Source organism: Scomber japonicus, chromosome 22 (genome assembly GCF_027409825.1).
Source record: "Scomber japonicus isolate fScoJap1 chromosome 22, fScoJap1.pri, whole genome shotgun sequence".
NCBI lineage: Eukaryota > Metazoa > Chordata > Actinopteri > Scombriformes > Scombridae > Scomber > Scomber japonicus.
In genome coordinates this window covers 4486097-4508686 of record NC_070599.1, presented here as the reverse complement: position 1 = coordinate 4508686, position 22590 = coordinate 4486097, and the positions used below count along the sequence as shown (strand labels likewise).

The 22590-nt window shown below is 38.8% G+C and overlaps 1 protein-coding gene across 1 annotated transcript; it reads right to left on the bottom strand.

Moving 5' to 3' along the window:
- Positions 1–492: 492 nt before the first annotated feature.
- Positions 493–19708, bottom strand: LOC128384367 (PC-esterase domain-containing protein 1A-like). Its single transcript, XM_053343919.1, has 8 exons — positions 19633–19708; positions 19176–19255; positions 16889–17121; positions 8178–8328; positions 6392–6644; positions 5322–5405; positions 4140–4231; positions 493–591 (listed from the first exon to the last, which is right to left on the bottom strand). Exons 1-8 carry the CDS (start codon positions 19706–19708, stop codon positions 493–495), a joined length of 1068 nt encoding a protein of 355 aa, XP_053199894.1.
- Positions 19709–22590: the final 2882 nt, after the last annotated feature.

Genomic DNA, 22590 nt, shown 5'->3' with positions numbered 1-22590 from the left:
AACAAACCTGAACAACTACAAGTAGATAATATGGAGGGGCTGCAGTAAAAACAACTATGTCTGTGGATACAGATTTGTTAATAAATAGACAAAATGTACAGTTGTGATTTATACACATGGAAGATTACATATACATTCTGTTCACACCACCATTCATTACAGAGATTGTCATCCAATCATTGCTACAGTAAAGACTGAAGTAAGCAATCAGTAAGCAGCATCTACTTTCTGAAATTCATTTCATTTTGGTTTTACTTCTGTGCAAAGTATTTAAAGTTACAGAAAACATTCTTCACTTTATTCAGACTTTTCTCACAGAAGTCCATGTGACAGGTATGCATGGACATTTTCATAAGATTAGACTAATGACTGTCAAACACACATTAAAGAAAACCATATTTGCAGCCTTTTCTTGCTGTTATAAAACACACACACACACACACTATCTTAAAAGCCAGCATCTGAACCAGGAATTATTTAAAGTGCACCTTTTCAAACCAGAAACCCTGGATGACCAGTGAAGGCCACCAGCTGCTGAAAGCCTGTGACCATGACAACCATGACAACCATGATGTCCGGAAACTGTGAGGCCTACAACACAGCCAGAACTAAACTCAAAAAGAACATCAGGACAAAAAGTACAAAAGTACACTTTACGAATAGAGGACCAAGCTGACCACCAAACCCCTCTAACTTGAGTTAACCCCTCCCTCAGTAACCGGGCCCTGGATTTCCTAACCAACAGACCTCAGTCTATTAGTTAACCAACTGTACCTCCTCCACACTCAACCCTCATCACAGGAGTTCGAGCCCCCTTCTCTACTCCCTCTTTACCCAGCCGGTTCACAACTCAAGCTGAATAATAACATTTGCTGAAGACATCACAGTTGTAGGCAGAATCACTGACAATTACAAGGTGGCCTACAGTGATGACATCATGGTGCACCACCAACAAGCTCTTTCTCAATGTGCAGAACATATGGGGCTGGTCATGGACTTCAGAGAGTCCAAAGGATGGAGTCGTATATCAACAGAGCTGAAGAGGAGTGTGTCTCTAGCTGTAAACATTTCTTGGAGACCACATCGACGAAGACTACTCCTGAACATCAGATACTCCCTCCCTTTTGAAGAAGGCTTGTATTTCCTGAGGAGGCTGACGAGTTTGTGACACCAAAAACACTCTACAACTGCTACCGAAAGCATCCGGACCAATCACCAGAATTACCCAGGGATGGATCCAACACACCCCCAACCACTGACTGCTCCCCCCTTGCCCTCTAGGAGGTGCTACAGGAGCCTCCAAGCCTGTACTACAAGGCTAAGAAACAGCTTCATCCAGCAGGCTGTTACCCAGCTGAACCTGGCCACCCACTGAACTCTACTCACCCCTTTCAAGCTGAACCTCCCTGAATTTCTCTCTCACACACACACACACACACACACAAACACAAACACACACAACTTACTATGTGTATATACTGTGTTTATTTTATGCCATGTATATCCCTATGCGTACCCATTTTTGTGAAGCTGCAGTCTGTGCACATTGTGTTGTGACAATTAAACAGAATTTCAAAAGCTTTTTGACAAGCTATTGTGAATTGACCAACAGGTGAAGGCCCTTCTATGAATGACGGCTGATTACTGTACTGTTGCAATCAATGGACCCTGCCGAGTGGGCAAACAAGTCTGATTGCCAAAGTGAAGCTGTGAAAAGTATAAAACGCCTGAGGGAAAACAACAGACAGGGCTAGTGGGGGTTTTTAAGGTAGCTGCATTGTTTTCTACCGTCGGCTTGTCAAAAATGCCTCCTGTTTCAGAAATATTGGATTCCTATTTAAAAAATGTTCAGAGATAATGAAAATGTGTAGAGTTGTATTTAAGCTTCATTGAGCAATAATGTAAAAAATTATGTACACAGGTAATCAAATTGTTGTGGTGAAAGCTATCTGGTGGCATTCAAGGCAGGATTCTTTATATAAAACAAATCAGCCGTTTTAATAGCATCAATCACAGAGTGGCTGCAACAGAGTAGAGCCTCTAATCTCCAGTGACAAGCTAGATACTTCACACACAGGGCGTGACAAAACTACACTTCTAGGACCAATAAAATGGGGACTCTTAACTTCCTGGGAAGCTGTGTTGCTGAGCCCTACACTGCCTCCTAAACTCTAGGCTTTAACCTCCACCTGCACTATATATACCAACACTAGGTGGAGAAGGGCTGCAATGGAAAAACAGGCAAATTCCACCAGCTTTGGGGCAAATAGTCATTGGATGCCAATGGTACCAATCAGCTGATGAGTGAGGAATAGAAGCAGTTTTGATAAATTAGAACTTAGAACTGTGAAAACGGTGACATCGTTAAAAAAGAAGACAGTTTCACTATTAAGTTGTTGTGTGAGAGACTGCGTTGGTGGAGGCGTGTTGTTTCAGGTACCAGTGTGACGATGAAATAGGATCAAAGAAGCTGAGCTGAATGTTGAGCATTTCTTTGCCAGAGAAAAAGCAGTGGCTTCTTTCAAATGAATGAGGGGGCTGCCTTTTTTCCACAGTGTTGCTGTCTGTCTAAACGTGGATTAACTTTACGATTCTCTCATGCCCACACTGCTCAACAAAAAGGCAGCTCTGTCCACCACCACAAACTCATGCTTATGTGACTGAAGCTTTGCTATCATTGTCTTGCAAAACACCAATTTGGACCCAAATTTAAACTTTGGTTCCTCTCCCAGGCCAGGCTTCTGGGTTCCTGAAATGATTCCAGGTTCTCTGGAAAAGTTCCTGCAGTGGAAATGGGCTCGTAAAAAGCAATCTGTCTTTTAACATGTATCTTCAATTGTGACCTTACAGTGGAGGAGCTGAAGCCATAAATCTTTCCCAACAACCAACAAAGCTATGATCCTTGCAAGCTGCCTTTCTGTCTTCCCCTTTTAATGATCCCAACCGTGTGATCTCTCAGCCAAACCACCTGTTTCATGTGGTACAATAAGGAAGAAAAAAATGCCTTTTCATTGGGTATTGAACAGTACAGAAGAATGACAAAACTCAGCCAGTGACTCAATCCTGAAAAGCATGGACTCACTAACATTTGATCTTGTGCCTCTTTCTCTTTTTGGTTTTCTTTGGTACAAACATCACAGACTGCCAGTGTTCACGCCATCCTCAGCTTCAACTCGGGCTCCACAGAGCTCGGTCAAACTAAAGCAGAAGTATGCAAAGCATGCCTCTGTGGGTTTTGTTGGAGAAATGGGAAGTTCACAGAGGCAGCCTGCTGACTGTCATGCTTAAATCTGGTGTAATGAGGTGAGACGGTGCTTGTCCAGACTTCACTGGGGTTTATCTGCCTGTTCACACTGATTCCATTTCATGCTTGTGGCTCCTTTTTGTCCTAGAAGGAGGGTGTATTTTAAGGCAGTAGTGCCTAATCATTAGATAAAGGATAGCTGAGAACATCCTCATAGCTTTGCAAATCCCTTTCACATCTGAATTCAAGACAGGAACTGATATGGACAGATTTTAGGTATTGATTTCTTGACTCTTAGGGAGAGATGATAAAGGCCAACATCAGGCACTAAAATGAAAATAAAATGCCATATCATCAGGCCATCCATGACAAATATTAACCGATTCTGTGGTGATTTCCTCCCAGCTGGCACTTGGCTTAACTTGACTGAACTGATTCCAAGCTCTGAATCCATAAGCTATGAGCACCTCATCCTCAGTATGTGGTCCAAGTGTAGTTTTAGAAGCTTCTTACCCTCATAAAAAAGGGTATGAGCATCTGCAAGTAAAAGCAGAAAGCTATTAATGCTGCAGCAGGAGTCATCTGGGCCACATTGAATATGTGGCGGTAAATAAAGAAGCAGCACTCAATCAGGACCAACCATGAAAAGTAATGTTGTTACAGTGATAATGATGATAATTATTGCAATGATGATGATGATGATGATGATGATGATAATAAGCCTTCCAGTCTTGTGTCCTTGATGGCACCTCTACCAACTTTGCCAAATGAGCAGCACATCTCATTTGTCAAAGTTTGTGGAGACAGACAGAGTCCAAGGTTTTAGAGAGGAAAATAAAGTAAGGTGGTAATAGTATAAGTGTGCCCAGTAACAGTAGCTTCACTGGAGCATTACCTCTATAGTGGTGACCATCAGTCTGTGCAGGGTGATGGTGATGGTGACTGGTGAGCTGAGATGGTTCCAGTAGGGGTCTGATGTTTGCTGCTCTGACTTTTACATACAAGGGAAAATGAGTAAACTTTAGGTTGATGGTGCTACTTTTTAAACAATATATATATTCATTATTCATGGCCAGTAAACAGCTGTATAAATAAAATCACACATTGAGGTGTTTAAAACTAAAAAAGACACAAAACTGTCTTTTCATACATCTTTTCAATTCCTAAATTGAAAATCAAATAATAATGCATTAATTAACTTCACATAAATACTCCCACAAAACATTCTGCAAGCATTCCTCTGAGGAGCATTCATTGTTCCTCTTCTTGATTATCTATCAAGTCCATACACTTCACACAAGAAGGAAAGTTCCCCAATCCGTTTCAAACTTATCCAGTTTTCATTCTAATAGATGAGCTTTTATAATGGATGATTTAATAGCATCTGCCTGGCCCATTTTTTTTACACTTGGCTTGCATGTCTTTTTTCAGAACAAGTCATTTGTCCTAAGTTGAGTATATTTGAAAATGTTTCTTTTCGATATAAACATTAAACTTCAATTGTTCAACATAATTTTATCTGGTAAAAACCAATCTCCTTTCTCTCTGCTCTATCTGATACTGATTATTGGACTATATTGTTATTGTACACAATGCTTTTTTGAGATACAAACCACGAGTATATTTTTAATAATGGGTGTGATAGTTTCTTTGATCAAATTTAACTGAATATCATAATATAATTATAAAAGGGCAGAGATAAGTTTCAGCATCTTATTTCAAGTTGCTTCTCTTTAATGGATGGTGAAGTACTGTAAGTCTTTGCACCTTTTAACAGTAAATAAACTCAATCAGAACAGACTCATTTTACAGATAATAACTTTGTTGTGTTTTTTGCTGTGAGGCATATTTTGCCTTCATTGAACAGATAGGAGGGAGGCAGACTACCACTGGAGGGTGACTAAGTTGGACATTTTCAAATTTTACACTTGGTGGCGCTTTAAAATTACTGAGAGTATTGCTGACTGATTAAAAAAACATAGCATGCTAAAATTAAAATATGATGTTTATTTAAAGTTACATCAGGTAGATGGCACGTCCAGCACGAAGACAAGTGCAAGGACAGAGTGTTTGTTACCTCTGTTTGATGGAGCAAAGTCAAAGTTATGTGATCTGAAATGATTCTGCTCATATTGTGCCGGGCTCTGTCTCTGCAGGGCACCTGAGTAAAAAGAAAATAGATGAAAGAATATGATCCAATGTCCAACCAGTGACCATGAGCTGATTTGTTTTTAATATACTTTTGTCTTTTTTTTCAATTCACTGTATTTGCTGTGTTTCATAACCTCTGGCTGACTGACTATCAAACATCATAAAGTACTTCTCACATAAACATCCTCACACTTTATGCAAGCATTCATTGAGTACACATGTAATGGTCAAACCTGAAAACAAGGGGAGCTGAGGATATCTGCTGCATTTATGTCAAAAAACACAGATGATCAGTGAGCCACATTAAATCTACATAATAGATGAGATTGGGGTTTGTGATAAATGGAAGATATTCAATCCTGCGTGTACAGGCCTGATAAGACATATTTTGTATTGATGATGTGCTGATAATAGTGTCTTGACTGTTTATGTATTTTTTGTTGCAGTTTTTGTTATTTCTACCATGTAAAGTAAAATAGGTTTTTGTAGCAATTGGGATCTTGTTTAGATTTCTATCTTTCATCATGTGCAGGTTTCATTTCAGGACTAGTGGTTCTCTTTCTGTCACATGGGTGAAATTGATGTAGGGGCTTTTTTTTAAACTAAAAACAAATTTTGCACTCAAGGCTGTGAATACTTTATGAGTTATGGCAATAATCTGTAGAGAGTTTAACATTTTTTTATTTTTAGTTTTTTAGTTTCCCCCCAGAATCTAAAGAAAATCTAGAAAAGTCCCCACTAAAACACAGGGTGACATTACTATATACACTGATAGAACAAAAAGAAAGCATATGTTGTGTGTTGTGTATATGTGTAGAATCAACCTGGATCAGGTCAAGGAAAGGTCTTCCACTGTAGTATTGATCAGTTGTAGAGCACAGTAAACATGGAGTCAATAAACTGAGTCATACCATAGGTGAAGCCGTCACTGGACAGAACCATATGAAATATCAAAGCTCAATAACATGTCAGCCTAACAGCAGTGTGTGTACTGACCTTGTGCGAGAAGGGGGAGGGGGTGCGGCAGCTGTACTCCCCAGGCGTCAGCAGCGTGCTGCAGCAGCAAGCTGCTGATGCGTCGGTGGGCCAGTGCATCCCAGTGGACACCGTCTGGCATGCGGTGCTGCAGGCTGAGGCGGAACTGGAAGTGTAGGTCAAGGACGTCCAAGCCGTAGGTATCAGCCAGCCGACCACTGTACAAGTTAGCCTCAATGATGTTGTAGCATACTGTGGGACCCAAGTGGCTTATCTGTCATGATTCAACAATGGTGATCAGTGATTCAATCCATACTCAGTTCATGACCTATATTACATGTACTGTGCCACAGTGTTTGGTAGTCATTTTACCCAATAGGTCACTGTTACCATTTACTATCTTTCTATAACACATACTATATTTATTACATGATATTGAGACTAAATTGGTGCTTAATGAGTTTCATATCTCCAATATGTTACATTTGACTAAAATCTGTAGCTTGAATCTTGTAATCATGTGTGACAGAAACAAACAAGACAGACACAGATCTTCTGTTATAGCCCATGACCACTATTTTGTCAGAACTGTGAAATTGTTAAACAACTCTTGATGTTCGTATTAGGACTAGGAGACATTGTGACATCAATATTAAAGACAAACTACTGCGTACTGCAAACAGGCAACGTTTACAGTTTATTGACTTTGACAGTTTGACAAACCACACGCAATAAAACACCAAAACCTAAATATCTTCTTATTGTATGGTGGAGTAAGGGTGGTGAGCGTTTCAAGCCAACTAATGAGTCCAGATTTCTCTGCAGCCCTCCCTCCTTTTTTCCCAGTGCAATGCCACTAATGGCTTCTAAAAGCTCCAACTGACACCCATTCAAAAAGCATTAACTACTGTCTAGAAATACTAAGTCATACATCATTTTCAATAGTCATTTTGGCTTCAATCTCTAAATTCAAGCTGTCTCATAGGTGTGCTAGTTGTCATATTAGAAATGATTGCCCCATTGATAAGATTTAAAGACTTAAATCAACTATGCTGTCTGCTGTGTGGGTTTTACTTGAAACGCAACACCCCACACTCCTAACCAATGGGTTACTTCACACTTTGGTAAATCCATCTTGATATACACTTTATGGTTCCAATGGTTTGCTGACTAAAAGTACCTACGCTGAGATTAAGCCAGGCATAGAGAAAGGCTGCTAAAGCAGTTTTAACTTTGCAGAGGATCCATAGAGACTTTGCCAGCAAGGCATTGATACACTGACTCACTGGAACCACACCTGTTTTTTAAGAAATCCTTCAGTACAGTGCACCATAAGTCTCCCTAAGGTTTCCTGTGGAGGAGTACATATTGTGATTAATATTTTGTAAGTGTGTGGTTGGCATACAAAATAATGATGTTACAGACACTTAAAGAAGAGGTGAAAACTTCTGATTCAGCAGACACAAACTCATTAATTCAGTCAAGGCTGCGTGTCCAGTGTTATCTCAACCGATTAGAAAGTCTACCCTTAAAAAATACATTTGCCATGATATGCTCGGGAATAAGGCAGTACAACAAAAACAATCTGATGAGTGTCTTAGATAAAGATTGAAAGGTCCAAGCCAATATGAATATGTGAAACAGTAAGTTAGGAATCTTTTAGGAAGCCAATCTCTTTGTCTCATCTCTGCATCTCTGGTGTTTCTACAATTAAAAATACAGCTGCTCCTTTCCCTGCCCTCTGGTTGAAGGTGTGCCAACAAGTAAAATCAGCTGTTGTTGAGTTCACTGGCGGAGAGATACTCACTTCAGGCACTAAGAATCCACCCTTGATCTTCTTGCCAAGCGGCATGGCCAGAGTCCACAGGATGAGACAGTCGTGGCAAACAATGGTTTTAATCTGGCCAAAAAACTTGTGGAGGTTCTCTTTGTACTGTTCAAGACACTCCCGGCCGTACCTACCATACAAGACATTGAAAACTAGATAAGTGAGTTTGGCATTTTTTAGTGTCTTTCATCAATTTCCCTCCACATGTACAATAAACTGCTATTGGCTGATAATATTTCCTTTGCTGATTAGGGCTGCATTATTTATCAATTCATCAATTCAAGCCTCTATGGCATTTAAGAGTTTGCATCAGTGGGTGTCCCGTTACATCAAAATCTAACTTCCTAATTTCTCCCTAATTTGCATTAACAAATGTCAAGTGTGCAGAGGAGGAACTGACATTAATGTAAACAAATCTAACTTGTGTTTGTGTGTGTGTTAACAGTCATGGAAACCCACTGATGAAATAAACATTCACTCAAACATCCAATGGAGCATTAGAGAGACAACAGGAAATTGTGAGTCTCGCTAGCAGCTCTTTATGTCTCTGGTTAGTGCTAAATGCTAACATCAGCATACTGCCATGCACACAATGACAATAAAATACTGATGTTTAGCAGATACTGTATAATGTTTATCATGTCTAAATTGAATGTGTTATGATGCTATTATTGCTCATTAGCACTAAACACAAAGTACAGATCGGAAGTTCATTTGTAGAAAAAACTGCAGTAAATCTAAGTATTGGACAAATTGAAGTATTGACATTGTGTAGGTGCTAGCGGACAAGTCAAAAGATCACCAGTTATTACAAATCATCCTGTGGGGAACATAAATGTCTGGACCAAATTTCATGGCAATCAATTTAATATTGGTCAAGATATTTCGATCGGAACCAAAAAAAGCTTTCAACCTCATGGTGACACTAGAGGAAAAATCCTGGCATACCAAAGCCAGTAGAATAGAGCAAGTATTTCTTTAAAAATGTCCTGTTCATTCATTTGCATCATTGCTCATAAACGGCCTGACACAACCAGATGTTGACAGGAAAAGGCGCCGCAGTGTACAGGGTTGTCAAAAATTCATCATCCCACTACAGAGTGCTGTAAGGCTGGCTGCTCATTTACCAAGAGTAAATCTTTTACTGGGGTCATCAGCAATAAATAGAAAATAACACTGATAGACAATTCAAATTAAAGAACTCAACAGACATGAGGCAGCAATAAACACACTATAAATGCTCTAAATAAAATCTATGATTGGTTTGTGAAAAGGCTGCCCTTTATAAATCTTTGGCTAAAAAAGATAGGACTAATACAAAAAACATTAACAACAGGCTGTGGATGGAGAATAATTCAAGTCTAATGAGACTGACGGACATAGAAAAATATGAGAACTTAAAAGGTTCTGTCTGATGAAAAGCAGTAGGCAGAGGAGTTTTCATGATTCATTCTAGTTAAGATTAAACACATCTAATAATTCTGAGTGTCATAGCTAATGTTATAGTGATTATTTCTGCTATTTTCTCTGTATTAGTGATGCAACAATATGGACCAATGAAGTAAGAAAATATTTCCTCAGCAGTCAGCTTCTTCTATTTCACCAGATCAGCTGCCATGACCACTCAATAAATCTATAAACCCCATTGATGGGGTGTGACAGGGTTTTCTCCTACATAGGCGTGGTGGAAAATATCAGAATGGTGTGATTTATTATGCTACTGTTATTATGCTTAACAGTGAAAAGTGTACAGAATATTACATAAGGGATAACTCAATAACTCATTTATCTTTCCAAATAAAGCAAACACAAACAATCCAATAAACCAATACACAACTGATGTTACTTTCTCCACTTTCTCTGTGACTGACTCCAACAGGGCCAAAGCAAACCCTTTTAAATAACTAGTTATTTGCAGCAGAAATATTATTACACGTAAAATAATCATGCAGTTCATGCAACCATGAAAGCATGCAAGAACACACTATTAAACAGAGGAAAATGTTACACCCGTTTTGCCAAACAAACTCACTGATGGAGGACGATGGGGTGAATATGGAACGTACTTCAACAAATGGAAATAGAACTAACAAGTGTGGTATTAACATTTGAGAAAAAGAGTAAAGACCAGAAGCTTAAGTCTGATTCCATGTGAATAGAACTATCACTTATCAATCTACTGTGTTATTATTATTTAGTGACATAACTATGCACAGCCAACCAATATAAGCTAATAGCTAACTTTCAGCAGTGGGGAGAATTGTACATTTTCACTAAAAATGTCTGCTCATCAAAACAACTAACGGAAGAACTCCAAGCTTTCAATCAATGTCCTGTTTATGATGACCTAACATGATACAATCTAACAGAGATATTCATTTAGAAAATATTCAGGTTGTGCTCCAAAACCTGCAAGCTGGCCAAGCAACACATCAGAATGCCAAAACGGAGTGCCGCCTCTGTGAGTATGGCACAGTGCCAGTTTATGACTTAACTAAATTAAGTTTCACTTATGACTTTAAAATCGGTCCTGTCACTATATTTTGATGAGACTGTTCACCTGAGAAAAAAGAAACACAATAGACAACAGCCTTAGCTACTTCCTGAAATGCATGATTACAACTATCCTTAGTTGTATTGCATGCACTGAAAGAAAAGAAAAGAGACATAATATATAGATGACAATATAGAGCCACATAAGCACTTTTGGAATGTAAGTGTCTCACTCTCTTTGTAGTTATGATTACCTTGGAACCAACAAATGAATGTAGGTGTGCCTCTCCCTGCATTATTACTGTCATGCACGTGACAACCTGTGATAACATTCGATATGTGGATGAAAATATTTGACTATATGCTTGCCATTCAGGTGGAGGGTGACGATTTGCCTGACACAAGGAAACTTGCAATTATACTGCACTCCCTAGGCACTAAAGGCCAATGCATATTTATAAACTTAGAGATGCAGGTACAACCTATGATTCAGCAGTGAATGTATTGCATGCTCATTACAGCCCAGCAATAAATGCTGTGGTGGAATGAAACAAATTCAAAGGCGTGGGTGCGCAGTGCATGCTAGATGCTAGATTTGCTGGAAATACAGATGAAATGATATAAGACCAGCTACATGAGCAAGCTATCAGAGCTAGGTTGCCTGTCAGCTACAGTGCAGCACACAAACACTACAATACCAGCTATACTATATGTTGTGAGGACAGGCACAGATTTGTTGGGAATGCACTTACTCGGGGCACTAAGACTTTCTATTGGAAACAACACTATGCTCTCACCTGCAGTTCCAGTAGCAGAGATCAAAGCTGGACCAGTGACTGTGGAGAAACTGGGCCATACTAAATTTTTCATTCACCATGTTAAAGTCAGGGAAGGTGTCCAGCCTGTTCTACAAAAGCTGCGGAAGCTCCCACTCTCTGTTAAACAAGCTCACTCTGCTGAACTGGGCAGAGAGGACTGACACATCCCCGTGGATATCACCCACCATGGTCACATGTCGGAAGAACAGTGCTGTGAGAATTAGGGATGCGCCCATCTGACTTTTTCAGTCCCGATACTGATACCAATACCTGGGCTTTTCGTATTGGTCGACACCCAATACCGATCCGATACAATTGTTGAATCAATAAACTGTATACCTCACCATGTGGAAAAGACTGAAGGCAGGAGGCTTGACTTAAACATTAATTAATTTAGATGCAGTAATGGTTTGCTTGCTTCCAACACCATTTTAACAATTTATTGATATTTGGAACTCGCCTCGCAGGCCGTCCACGCATGTGCTGCTGAAGCATTATGTAGCATGCATCGTAAACATACAATTGAAATGAATATATCGGCCCCATTATCCGATACTCGATCTAGCTATAAGAGTCTATATTGGGGCGATATCCAATATCAATATAGGATCGGTGCATCCCTAGTGAGAATGTACCTGGACTTATGTGAGCCAAACATGCAATGAGACTACAGGGTACTTTATTTGTCACACAGTGAAATTCAGTCTCTCCATTTAACCCATTCTAAGTATAAAGAGCAGTGGGCAGCCACTGTGCAGCGCCCAGGGACCAACATCAATTCTCAGTGCACTGACAGGAGAACTAATCTAACATTCATGTTTTTGACAATGTGAGGAAACCGGACCAACATGAGGAAACGACATGCAAGCATGAGGATAACATGCAAACTCTACACAGAAAGACCCTGCTGCAGCAGCCAGGTATCAAACCCAAGACCATCTAGCTGTAAGGCAACAGTACTAACCACCTGCCAAATAGTGATGGACAGTCACCCACTTCCCTTTATGGATGACTTTTTTTCTGAATGGTGGAGCCACTATGTTCTTCACCATTGATTTGGCTAATGCTTATCATCAGGTATTACTGGCAGAAGAAAGCAAGGACATACCTGGATTTAGAACACACGTAGGGCTTTTCCATTTCCATCAGGTTTTCATAAGGACTGTGTTCATTCATTATGGTTGTGCGTCCTCCAAGCTGATGTCCCTGGTGCTGAAAGGCCTCAAAAGGGTCCAGAACTTTCTGCATGATTTGATAGTCTATGGCATGGACAAAGAGGACATGACTGCAATCTATGGTTCACTGGGCACATCATCTAAGCCCAGGATTTGCAGCCGGGCAAGGATCACCTCAGAGCTATTAGTTCAAGTGGGGATAATACAAAGAAAGTGTCTAGATATTATCCCCAAGCAAATAGAGCCATAAAACACAGCAGCTGTCTTTTCAAATAAACACTTCTCACTGCCGAGCAGAAGACAAACCATGGAAACCATTTCAACAGGATTGCCTGCTCACATACCGTCCAGTCCCACATAGTACCTCATGTTCAACTCAACACAATGATAAGCACAAAGTGAACAGTTGCCCAGCAAGCAAATCCACCCCCCTGCTGGAGAATCAGTAGCACAATCATGTCATCTCAGAACATATCAAAAGCCCAATCAGATGGGAGGAGAGGTCCACAAGTACCAAGGATCAAAGAGGGAATCCTAGTCAGAGTAAGGAAGCCCTTTCATTTTGAAAAAGGCCTGTCAAAGTTCCATGGATCTGCCAGGCTGGTTCAAGTGCTTATATGCTGGAGGATGGACATGCATGCAACACTACTCATTTCTTTCTGGTCCCAGAACGTGCAATGGACATCATCACATGCCCTGCAGTCTATTCTAACAGCTGGATGGTGATATGCACACATCCACTGGAGTCATAAAGAAGCTTCCATGGCTTAACAATTATGGACATTAATCTCATGGCCCTGGGGGTGGAGCGGTTATTAACGAACAGATGACAATGTGAAAAGAAGACATATGTTGGACATAGTGAAATCACCGTTTACCATATTTGAACATGATTATAATGTGTTTTGGTTAAGATACTCTGTAGAGACAGGTGCCAATGTATTGTGTAATTGTTTTGTTTACTTCAGTTTAAGCTAAAAGCTCAGTTCAGTTAGTTTACCCACTAGAGGTCACTGTAGACCATTTGTTGCTGTGCAGTATGCTTGAAACGAAATCGAGAGAAGAAGAAACAGTTAATTTCGAAAATTTTCATGAGGTGTCTCATTCCCTTTCTTACTGTTCTGATTATCTGGGTGTACAACAATGACCATGTATATTGGTTTTGTAGATGTGATTTATAAAGATTTTGAAAGACGCTGACCAAAAATGTCATCTTGTGTCAGGTCAGAAACAATGAAAGACAACATCTTTTGTTATTTATTTAGGGCCTGTGTTCATGTTTTTTTCCCCATTTTCTTCTTTATCCTATCACCATTTCACATTTAATGCATCCATAGTGTGGCAACAGGTTAGAAATAATATCTCTACTAATACACTTGCCAGATTCACCCTGATATGTTTGGAACTTGACAGTATTTAATTTTGAAGAATCACAACTGAACGATATACAAGGTTTTGGACTAGAGAAAAACAACTTTTAGTGTACTGTAACTAAAGCGTATGCAAAGCTATATTAGCCAGTTGCAAATGTTAAAAACTGGATTACTTGCTCTTGTTTTTTGGCCAATTGGGGGCAGTGGAGCAAAATGAGAGCTGATGGGATCTGTTACACTGGAAAAATACAAAATGAGATAAATCAGGCAGTGTTGTAGAACTGAGTTTAGCTGCTGAGTTGGTGATAATTCCCTAAGTGATCACTTGATCCATTGTTTATATAAAAATATTGATTACTGCAACTTTAAGGTTTCCATAAGGAGACTCTTTGTGTTTGCATTCTTGTATATGAGATGCATACTGTATACTACTCTATACCAAAGAATCCCATGTTGACATGTGAGTGGTATGATTGCAGAGTTAATAATACTGTGCAAGTTCAATATTGCACTATATCCATTAAATATGGACTTAATTACCTTGAACTATAAACTAATCCAGGTTTGTTTTGTTTGTCAAGCATTTCTGTAGTATTTACACAATTCATATGTTTATATGTGTCAACATATAATTTACATGTTGACATGAACAAGTCAGAAACTGGTAATTACTGTAAAGCCCACGACATGACCGAGGCATGAGGTACATCACAATGAGCAGTAATTAAAGTGAAGAGCTTTCACATCATTCAGCTTTAGTCTATCATTAGAAATCTGTGCACACTTTGATGTTCTGCTCTGCTGCTTGACATGTAGTTCAATATTTTCTCCCTTTAGGCAGAAGAGGAACTATTCCAGAGCAGATATTTGTATTAGGACAGGAGAACAACAGGATGGAGCTGCTTCTTGATTTTCTCCATCACAGGGAATGCTGACTTTTCTCCCTCCAGCAGCTGCTTGAGCGATTCCATTCAGTCTCTGTACATAATTAATCACACACTCATCTCCCTCTCACTCCGACTGAGCCCCAACAAGCCTCAACTTTAATGAAATTCACACCAAACAAACGACTAGAGGACCGGCATGTGCAGAGGCAGACAGGCATTCCAGCGAATGAGAAAAAAAACTTGTTTCATCAGTTAACTTATGAAACATACCTCTCAAGAGATCACTGTCATTTTCAACACAGACACTGTAAAGGAGCTTTTTTTAAATATATATTCTGCAGCAATGAGTGGAGTTTCTGTAGAGGCTGCAGCAGTCAGACAAGTGGCAGCTCAGGGTGTTCTGTGGTTTTGAGAGGTTGGCTGGAGCCACATCAGATGACAGTGAAGAGATAGTATGCAGCGTAGAAAAGACATACATTTAACAGTATTGTATCTTAACATTCATTTGCCTGTTGGTGGCAGAACAGAAATTACAGCTTTTTTCTGGGGAGATGACTTGAGATTTGAAATTACTTTATTAGACAGTGAATTCAATTTATACATGACCAGAACCATATCAAGCTCCTCAGAGTGGGAAATCAGTCCAAACTGGTTGCAATTCACAGCAAAACATTTTGGTTGTGCTTAAAGGATAAGGAGTGAAGCATTTTATCAGCTTTCTTAACAGCTGCACACAGTCAGTGTGAGGATAAATATTCATTGATTACAGTCAGCTTATTAAAAGATACCGTTTGGGCAAAAATAGATGTTTTGACTAACTTTGTCTGGGATAAAAACATTTTAGTTAACAATTATCTCCGTTATTGATTCCTCTGCAGGTTTTTACATTTTTATTTATTTATTTGAGTAATTTTTTCCGTCTAAAAAATGAGGGAGAACTGCACAATTAAAGAAGCTGTAAAGAGAAAGAACGTTTTCTCTCCACATATACAGAAATCCTCACAACCTTTGCTATTTTGGCAGTAAAAATGTGCTCATTCATTTATTATTTATGCATTTTTGTTTATTCCTTTTATACATTCATGATTACTCATGGCAAAGCAGCCATTTAGAGATATTTCTATTGTTACAATGTATTCCCAACAGTGAAAGAGTTTACAGAAATGTAATTGTATTTCTCTTCCTGTAGGGAACATAAGTTAACAGAAGGTGTACTTGAAAGCTGAACTGAACAGTTGAGGAGAAGACACCATGTTTCACTAAAGGTGTTCCCCACAGAGTGTTTGCAACACTGCACAATACATGCAGATGCAGCAGTAGTATAGGGACTGTATAATGATGTGATTAAACAGGGCAAACAAGGATAATTTCACACAGCAAAGTCAATTAGCTACCATTTTAATGTGTATATGCAGTGTGTTTACTGTTATTATCAGTGTTTACTTACTGACTAATGCGAATGCTTAATGGGAAATATCATTATGACACTCAAGGTATTTATTTACTTTGGCATCGTCTTCTGCATAATTTACTTTAAAGAGTCTACACATTAAAAAAACAAACAAATCATCTTATCATTTCTACTTTGTGGCAAAACAATCATGTGACACGCTCTCCTAGTGGTCCTTCTCCTGCTGAGAGTTGACGCAGGAAGATTAATAAATAACAAAAAAATGTCCTACACTGAGGAAAGTGAATTTAGTCCCAGTTTAACTTTTAGAGTCATTCCTAGGAGACGCTTGATAAATCCAAGCCCCACTTATCAAAATGACTGCAGCTGTGTCTTAACCCCAAGGAGATTTTCAGAGTCACACTAAAGGAACAGACATCTCCCATTGCATACTGTAGCTAACCTGCACTGTACATCAAGCGCTTACCACATTAAGATCTAATATACGAGCAGCTGTTGTCATGTGACTGATGACAGGAAGTGTGTGAAGTTACCTGGTGATGTCCCACACACACGAGCTGACGATGATGACGTCAGGCTTGAGTCCGTGCCGAAAGTCCTCCAGGACGCTCTCCACGTAGGGCGAGTAGATGCGTGTGAGGAAGTAGAAACGCAGCAGGTGGTGATCAGAGCGGTACTGCCTCACCTCTCTATACTCTGTGCCATTAGTCATGGGACCTAGACGACCTCCTTCCACCAGGGCGTCCCGCTCAAAGGATAACTCCCCCTGGATGGCAGAAAGGAAAACAGCATTTCTTTATCAATAACAAAGCTTCATTTTACGTCACATCCTTTTATGGCCTCTTCTCTTCATCATAGGTAACATAACGTGTTATTCACATTATAAACTTTGAATCCCTTTTAAAAGTTGTACTCATAAATCATCTTGAATCATCCTGAATTAAAACTTCCTTGCTGAGAATCTTCTCTTCAAACGAGTTCTCAGAGTCTTTGTTAGTAAAGAATGAAGGGAACACGTACACAAAGAGAAGGAGTGAGCTAAAATCTTCAATATTTGATGAACAGATTGTTTTGGAAACTTAGTAAACAGATGTTATATATATTCTATAATCTGGATCACAGATGTCCCACATGATGAAATATTGACTTGTCAAGTAAAGTGAGTGTGGCATCAAACACCATCTGCATGTTTCTGTGTGTAATGTCATGTTCTTCATCCTTTGATGGAGTAATTGCAGAGTTGTGAAAACTGATATTTTCAGTGTTTTCTGAATCATTTGAATTTGCTGATGAGTTGAGTGGATCCGTATTAACTCGCTTGCCATTTAAAATGCTCCTGCAAATGAGCAGAGACCTTTTTAAATTCATCCTGGTTTTACTTTTCAAGGCTGAATCAGACTTCCTCTACCTTCACCTCCACACTACCTGTTCATTTTAATACTCAGAGCATTAGTCCAAATACTTAGCTGTCTTAAAGGATAGATTCACTATGTCTTCAAACTAAGCTTTTAATCATTCTTCTTGTTAACAGTGACCATTAAAAGATCCCTTTCTAATGTCCTTCAGTGGAAGTGATGGGGGACAAACTCCCCAGTCCTCATGTCTAAAAATGTATCTAACATTTGTCTGAAGCTATTATTGAGCCTCATATGAAGCTTCAGTCCACATCCTTCAGTGTTACTGTTATATTAATACTAACTTCCTTCTTTGTCTTTCAATCCTTCCACTGCAGCTCAACAGGGAAACACAAAGAGGGAATTTATACTATGCAACACCAATATTACTCTTGTACATAAAGTTACTTTTTTACTACTACTCTTTTTATTGCTTGTGTACTTATTTTCTAGTGTTCTTTATTCTTTTTATTGATGCTCTTTCTATTTGTGTTATCCACTTGCTGCTGCAATACTGTACATTCCCCCATCATGAGACTAATCATGGAATATCTTATCTTACTATATAAAGAGTAAAATTGGAAGATAGCCACTTTATTTGTGTAACTTTGAAGCCTCATACTAGCTTCATATACACTTCTGTATACAGGGCACAGAATGAGGACAGATTTAGTCATTAATGCAGAAGGAAGCAGGAATTATTACAGCAAGAAAAACATCTTTCAACATTCACACTGGCACTTGAACACTGTTAAGATATGCTTATGATTAAAAAACACTGTGAACCTACCCTTTAAAGTTAGGCCTGACAAACCTTTTATTTTCTGTTTCTTCTAACTCTGCCAGTTAGAAACTCTTTCTAGCCTGAAGATGTTTTGTGAATACGCTGCCTGAATAAGAAAAACTACGGGTATTTGGTATTTCACTGGAAAAGCAAAGTCAGGACAAAATCATATCATTTTTGTGTACGTGTTCATTTTGAAACTGCTCCAATTTATCATGTGAATCCTTAGAGAAGGCCCTATCTTCTGCTATAGTAAGTGACCATTGTAATTTATAAAGGAATGGAGCTTTATTTTAAAGGTGGGAAAGAAAGGATTAAATTGCTTTTTGTTAATATTGGTAGCTATTTCCTCATGATCATCACCTCACAGAGATCACAAATTTCCTTGTGTCTTAATTGCTACTACATCACTGTGCACAGCACTCTATTAAAGTCTGTTCTGGCAGCTTTGGTTGCTTTGAAAGGCAATTTATTTCCAATTGATAAAGACGGAATGAGGAATGGAAGTCAGACTGAGCCAAGGCCTTTGAGGCGACAAATGCGAATTGGCTTAAAACGAAAGGTTCTATAGAGTGACTTCAGGTATGCTGCTGCTGTTTCATGTGACTGGGAAAAAAAAGAAAGAAAAAGCTGAAGATTTACTTTGGACTTGAGCTGAGGCAGAGTCAAGTACTGATCCCTCTGAAGCAGCAGAACCAGGTCTTTGTACATGGAGCGCTGTACTGAAATCAAAGAACAAATCCAACAGGCTTCACACACATCAAGTAAGAGAAAAACCTCAAAGATTTCCATCAATTACGATGAAAAATATGAGAAAAGGAACAGAGGAGTGGGGAATTTCAAGGGTTTACATCGCTGCTGAAATATGAAGCAGTACTCTCAGGATGATAACATGCTTTGTCTGAACATGGATGTTGAATCCAAACTACCACCTGGTTTCTGTTCAAGTCTTTAATACTAAAATATCCCAGGAAACATTTTAGGATAAAGACAATTTAGAGAACAGGATGTGCACTTTCTTTATAAGACAAGCAAAGATTCTTATATAAAATGCTTACAAATGCAGTTAGTCATCATATCTCTTGTTCATGTGTCTCACCTGAGCCACCAAGAACCACCACAAACTTGTTGTGAAGGAGCTGGCTGGCTTGTCTCTGCGTTACAAATGTCTTCATGGCTGCACAGCAGTCTGTTTACAGGGGAATAATGAGAGAAGTGAGTGATATATAACACACTTCATTTTCACATTCTCTAACACTTATTTCATCCTTGTCGCCTTTGACAAGAATGAAGTAATGTTACTCTGGATACAATTCACTCCAAACTCCATTAAGCAAATATATCATTTAAAAGATATAAAAACCTTAGAATACAACTACACTGACTGACCTCTTTATTAGTAACACCTGTGCACTCTAATGCAATCCAATACAACAGCTCTGCTATAAATTCTACTGTTATGAAGCTTATACATGTTCAGTTTTTGCTGACATTATCAGAAAGGTGATCATTTTAGAATTTATAGCAGAGCTGTTGTATTGGATTTTAATTACATTACACAGATGTTCCTAATAAAGTGACTGGTGACTGTATATATTTGTTGATCATTCAAAACGCACTTTATTATTTAAGATTAAGAATACACCGACTTTTAACCATCATCTCTGTTGCAGTATCTTCTGGAAGTTTTGGTGTAACAATACAGCTCAAACTCTTCCAAAAATATTTAAAATTCATCAATTAAAATATATTTCATATTATACATAAATGTCTATGTTTATTGATAAGTCAGCACTTTTATTTACAAAAATATCTTCCACTCATTGTCAACTTTATCATACATTTTTTAAATATTCTTGTGAGTGGAAACTCAACACAACCCCTGTTCAAAAATGACAATTACAACACGACACACACACACACACACACACACACGCTAAAACTGTGCAATTGTTCAGGTTATTGTTCACTTTTACACCTGCTCCGTCTGTTCTTTAGTTTGTGGGTGACAGCTCAACCAAACTCCATTCAAAAATATGTCAATAAACGACACCGCACCTGAACCTGTCCAATACTATATTGGCTACAAAGTAGCCTATAGCTATGTTGCTAATTCAGTAACATTAGTTTAAAATGTGTCAACCTGTCAGCTAGCACTATGTTTGCTAATTCATTTACAGTAAAATCACTTTTTAGAGCTGCTACACTGCTACTATTTACAACTTTGTTTTGGAAGTGTGTGCTTGCAACCCACAGACCATACTCCACTCAAATATATAGAAATTAAACCACATGGCGTCACCTGTGAGCGCTCTTAATTTAATAGTAACAAAGAGGACATATTGACCATATTTAAAAGCTACAGAAACAGAGTACAAGTTATAAATGTCTACCTTTAAAACTGCGTCACTTCTCTCTGCCTCTTGTTGTTAAGTTAATCATCATTTTGGGGAGTTAGCATTAATGACAACCAAATATTTCAATTATTTCGAAGTAGGCGTGTCGTAATGTAAGCCGAATTGAATAATTAAGTGTATTATATTACCTTAATATTGGTTATCACATTTATATATCTCTACTTACCATTTACACGTTCCTTCAGCACTGATGTTTCCGCTCTGTGTTGGCGGGATCCTGCAGCTACGTCATAGCTCCACCAAAGTCCTTCGGCTCCACAGAGCAAAGTGTCTGACCCTTGACCCTTGACCTACCATGACAACTCCGCGTAAACACACACACACGCACACACACATAAACACACAGTATATAGTTTTGCTGTACTATCTTACAGAGCGACATAAAGTTTCATTATGTTAATTTGGATTTTTAAATATATTAAGTCTGTTAATATTTTAGTGTGATATTCAGCCTGGATGGACACGTTGTTTTCACCACTGTATTCAGTCTAATTCTATTAATGTTAGTAGTTTTCTGTTTAGAATGTGTTATTTTGTTTTCACCAGCAGACCTTTTGACTTGTCATTATATGTAAAGCACATAGCAGTGCAAGTATGCATCATAGCAAGACCCTGGAACCAAAATGATTAAATGAAAATCAGCCATCATTCATTTTATTATTTACCTGTCTTTCTGTGACTTGTCAACTTGTCTTCTGTGGTACAGAGTAATGCATCCATCGCTGTATCCATCACTGTGTTGTATTTTCACAGAGGCCGAAGGTTGCAGTCAAAAAAATCTGAGCTGTGGACAGCAATTCAAAGCTCTATTGAGCAAAGCCACAGATCATTTTATATAAATGTCTATAATTTCCATTTCCTGCTGGAGGGTCTAGACGCTGTTTCAAAGCCTTAAACACACTGCGGAGAAAATTGTGGCGGGTAAATAATTTGGATGTTTTATTTGATGGCTTCAAAGTAGTCAATTTAAATATATTGAGCATAAAAATTGCTGAAATCAGCCTGTAAACAAGTGTTATTTATATTCTACATTTTAAAACTTTGCTTGCTAAAGCCCACAAATTGTTTGATAAAATACCAGATGTGTGTCATTAAAGGTAGCGATGGCCTTGAATTTGTCATCCCAATTTTCCAAATGAGGGAATGTGCCTATTTACTTTTTTTTGCTGAGTTAGATGAGAAGATTGGTATCACTCTCTGCCCGTCTTACTACATGTTGCATGTATGTGTGTATGTGTGTATGTGTGTGACTGAGTAAAATGCATGTAAGGCAGCTAGCCTCAGATGTGTGGGCCCAGCTCAGCCTTGGGTAGACTGTTCAGAAGGGGCTCATTTGGTGGTGTCATTGCATGCTACAGCCTCTCAGCAATGGAGATGAAATAGTATGCAGCAGTCCGTTTTGTCTTCGGTTTGATCTCCAGCTCTGGAGCAGAATCAGAGCTGTTGTGTGTTTGAAGGACTTTCTGTTAGGATATAATCAGAGATCACGGCTCAACAAGGCTTCCAACACGACAGCTCAGTTTGATCACTGAACTTCCATCTGAGGCCGACATTAAAGCCATTAATCTGCTGAGTCAAAGACTAATTACACTATTAACACCATTTATGCAAGGGTGACTTCAACATACCAACAATGATAT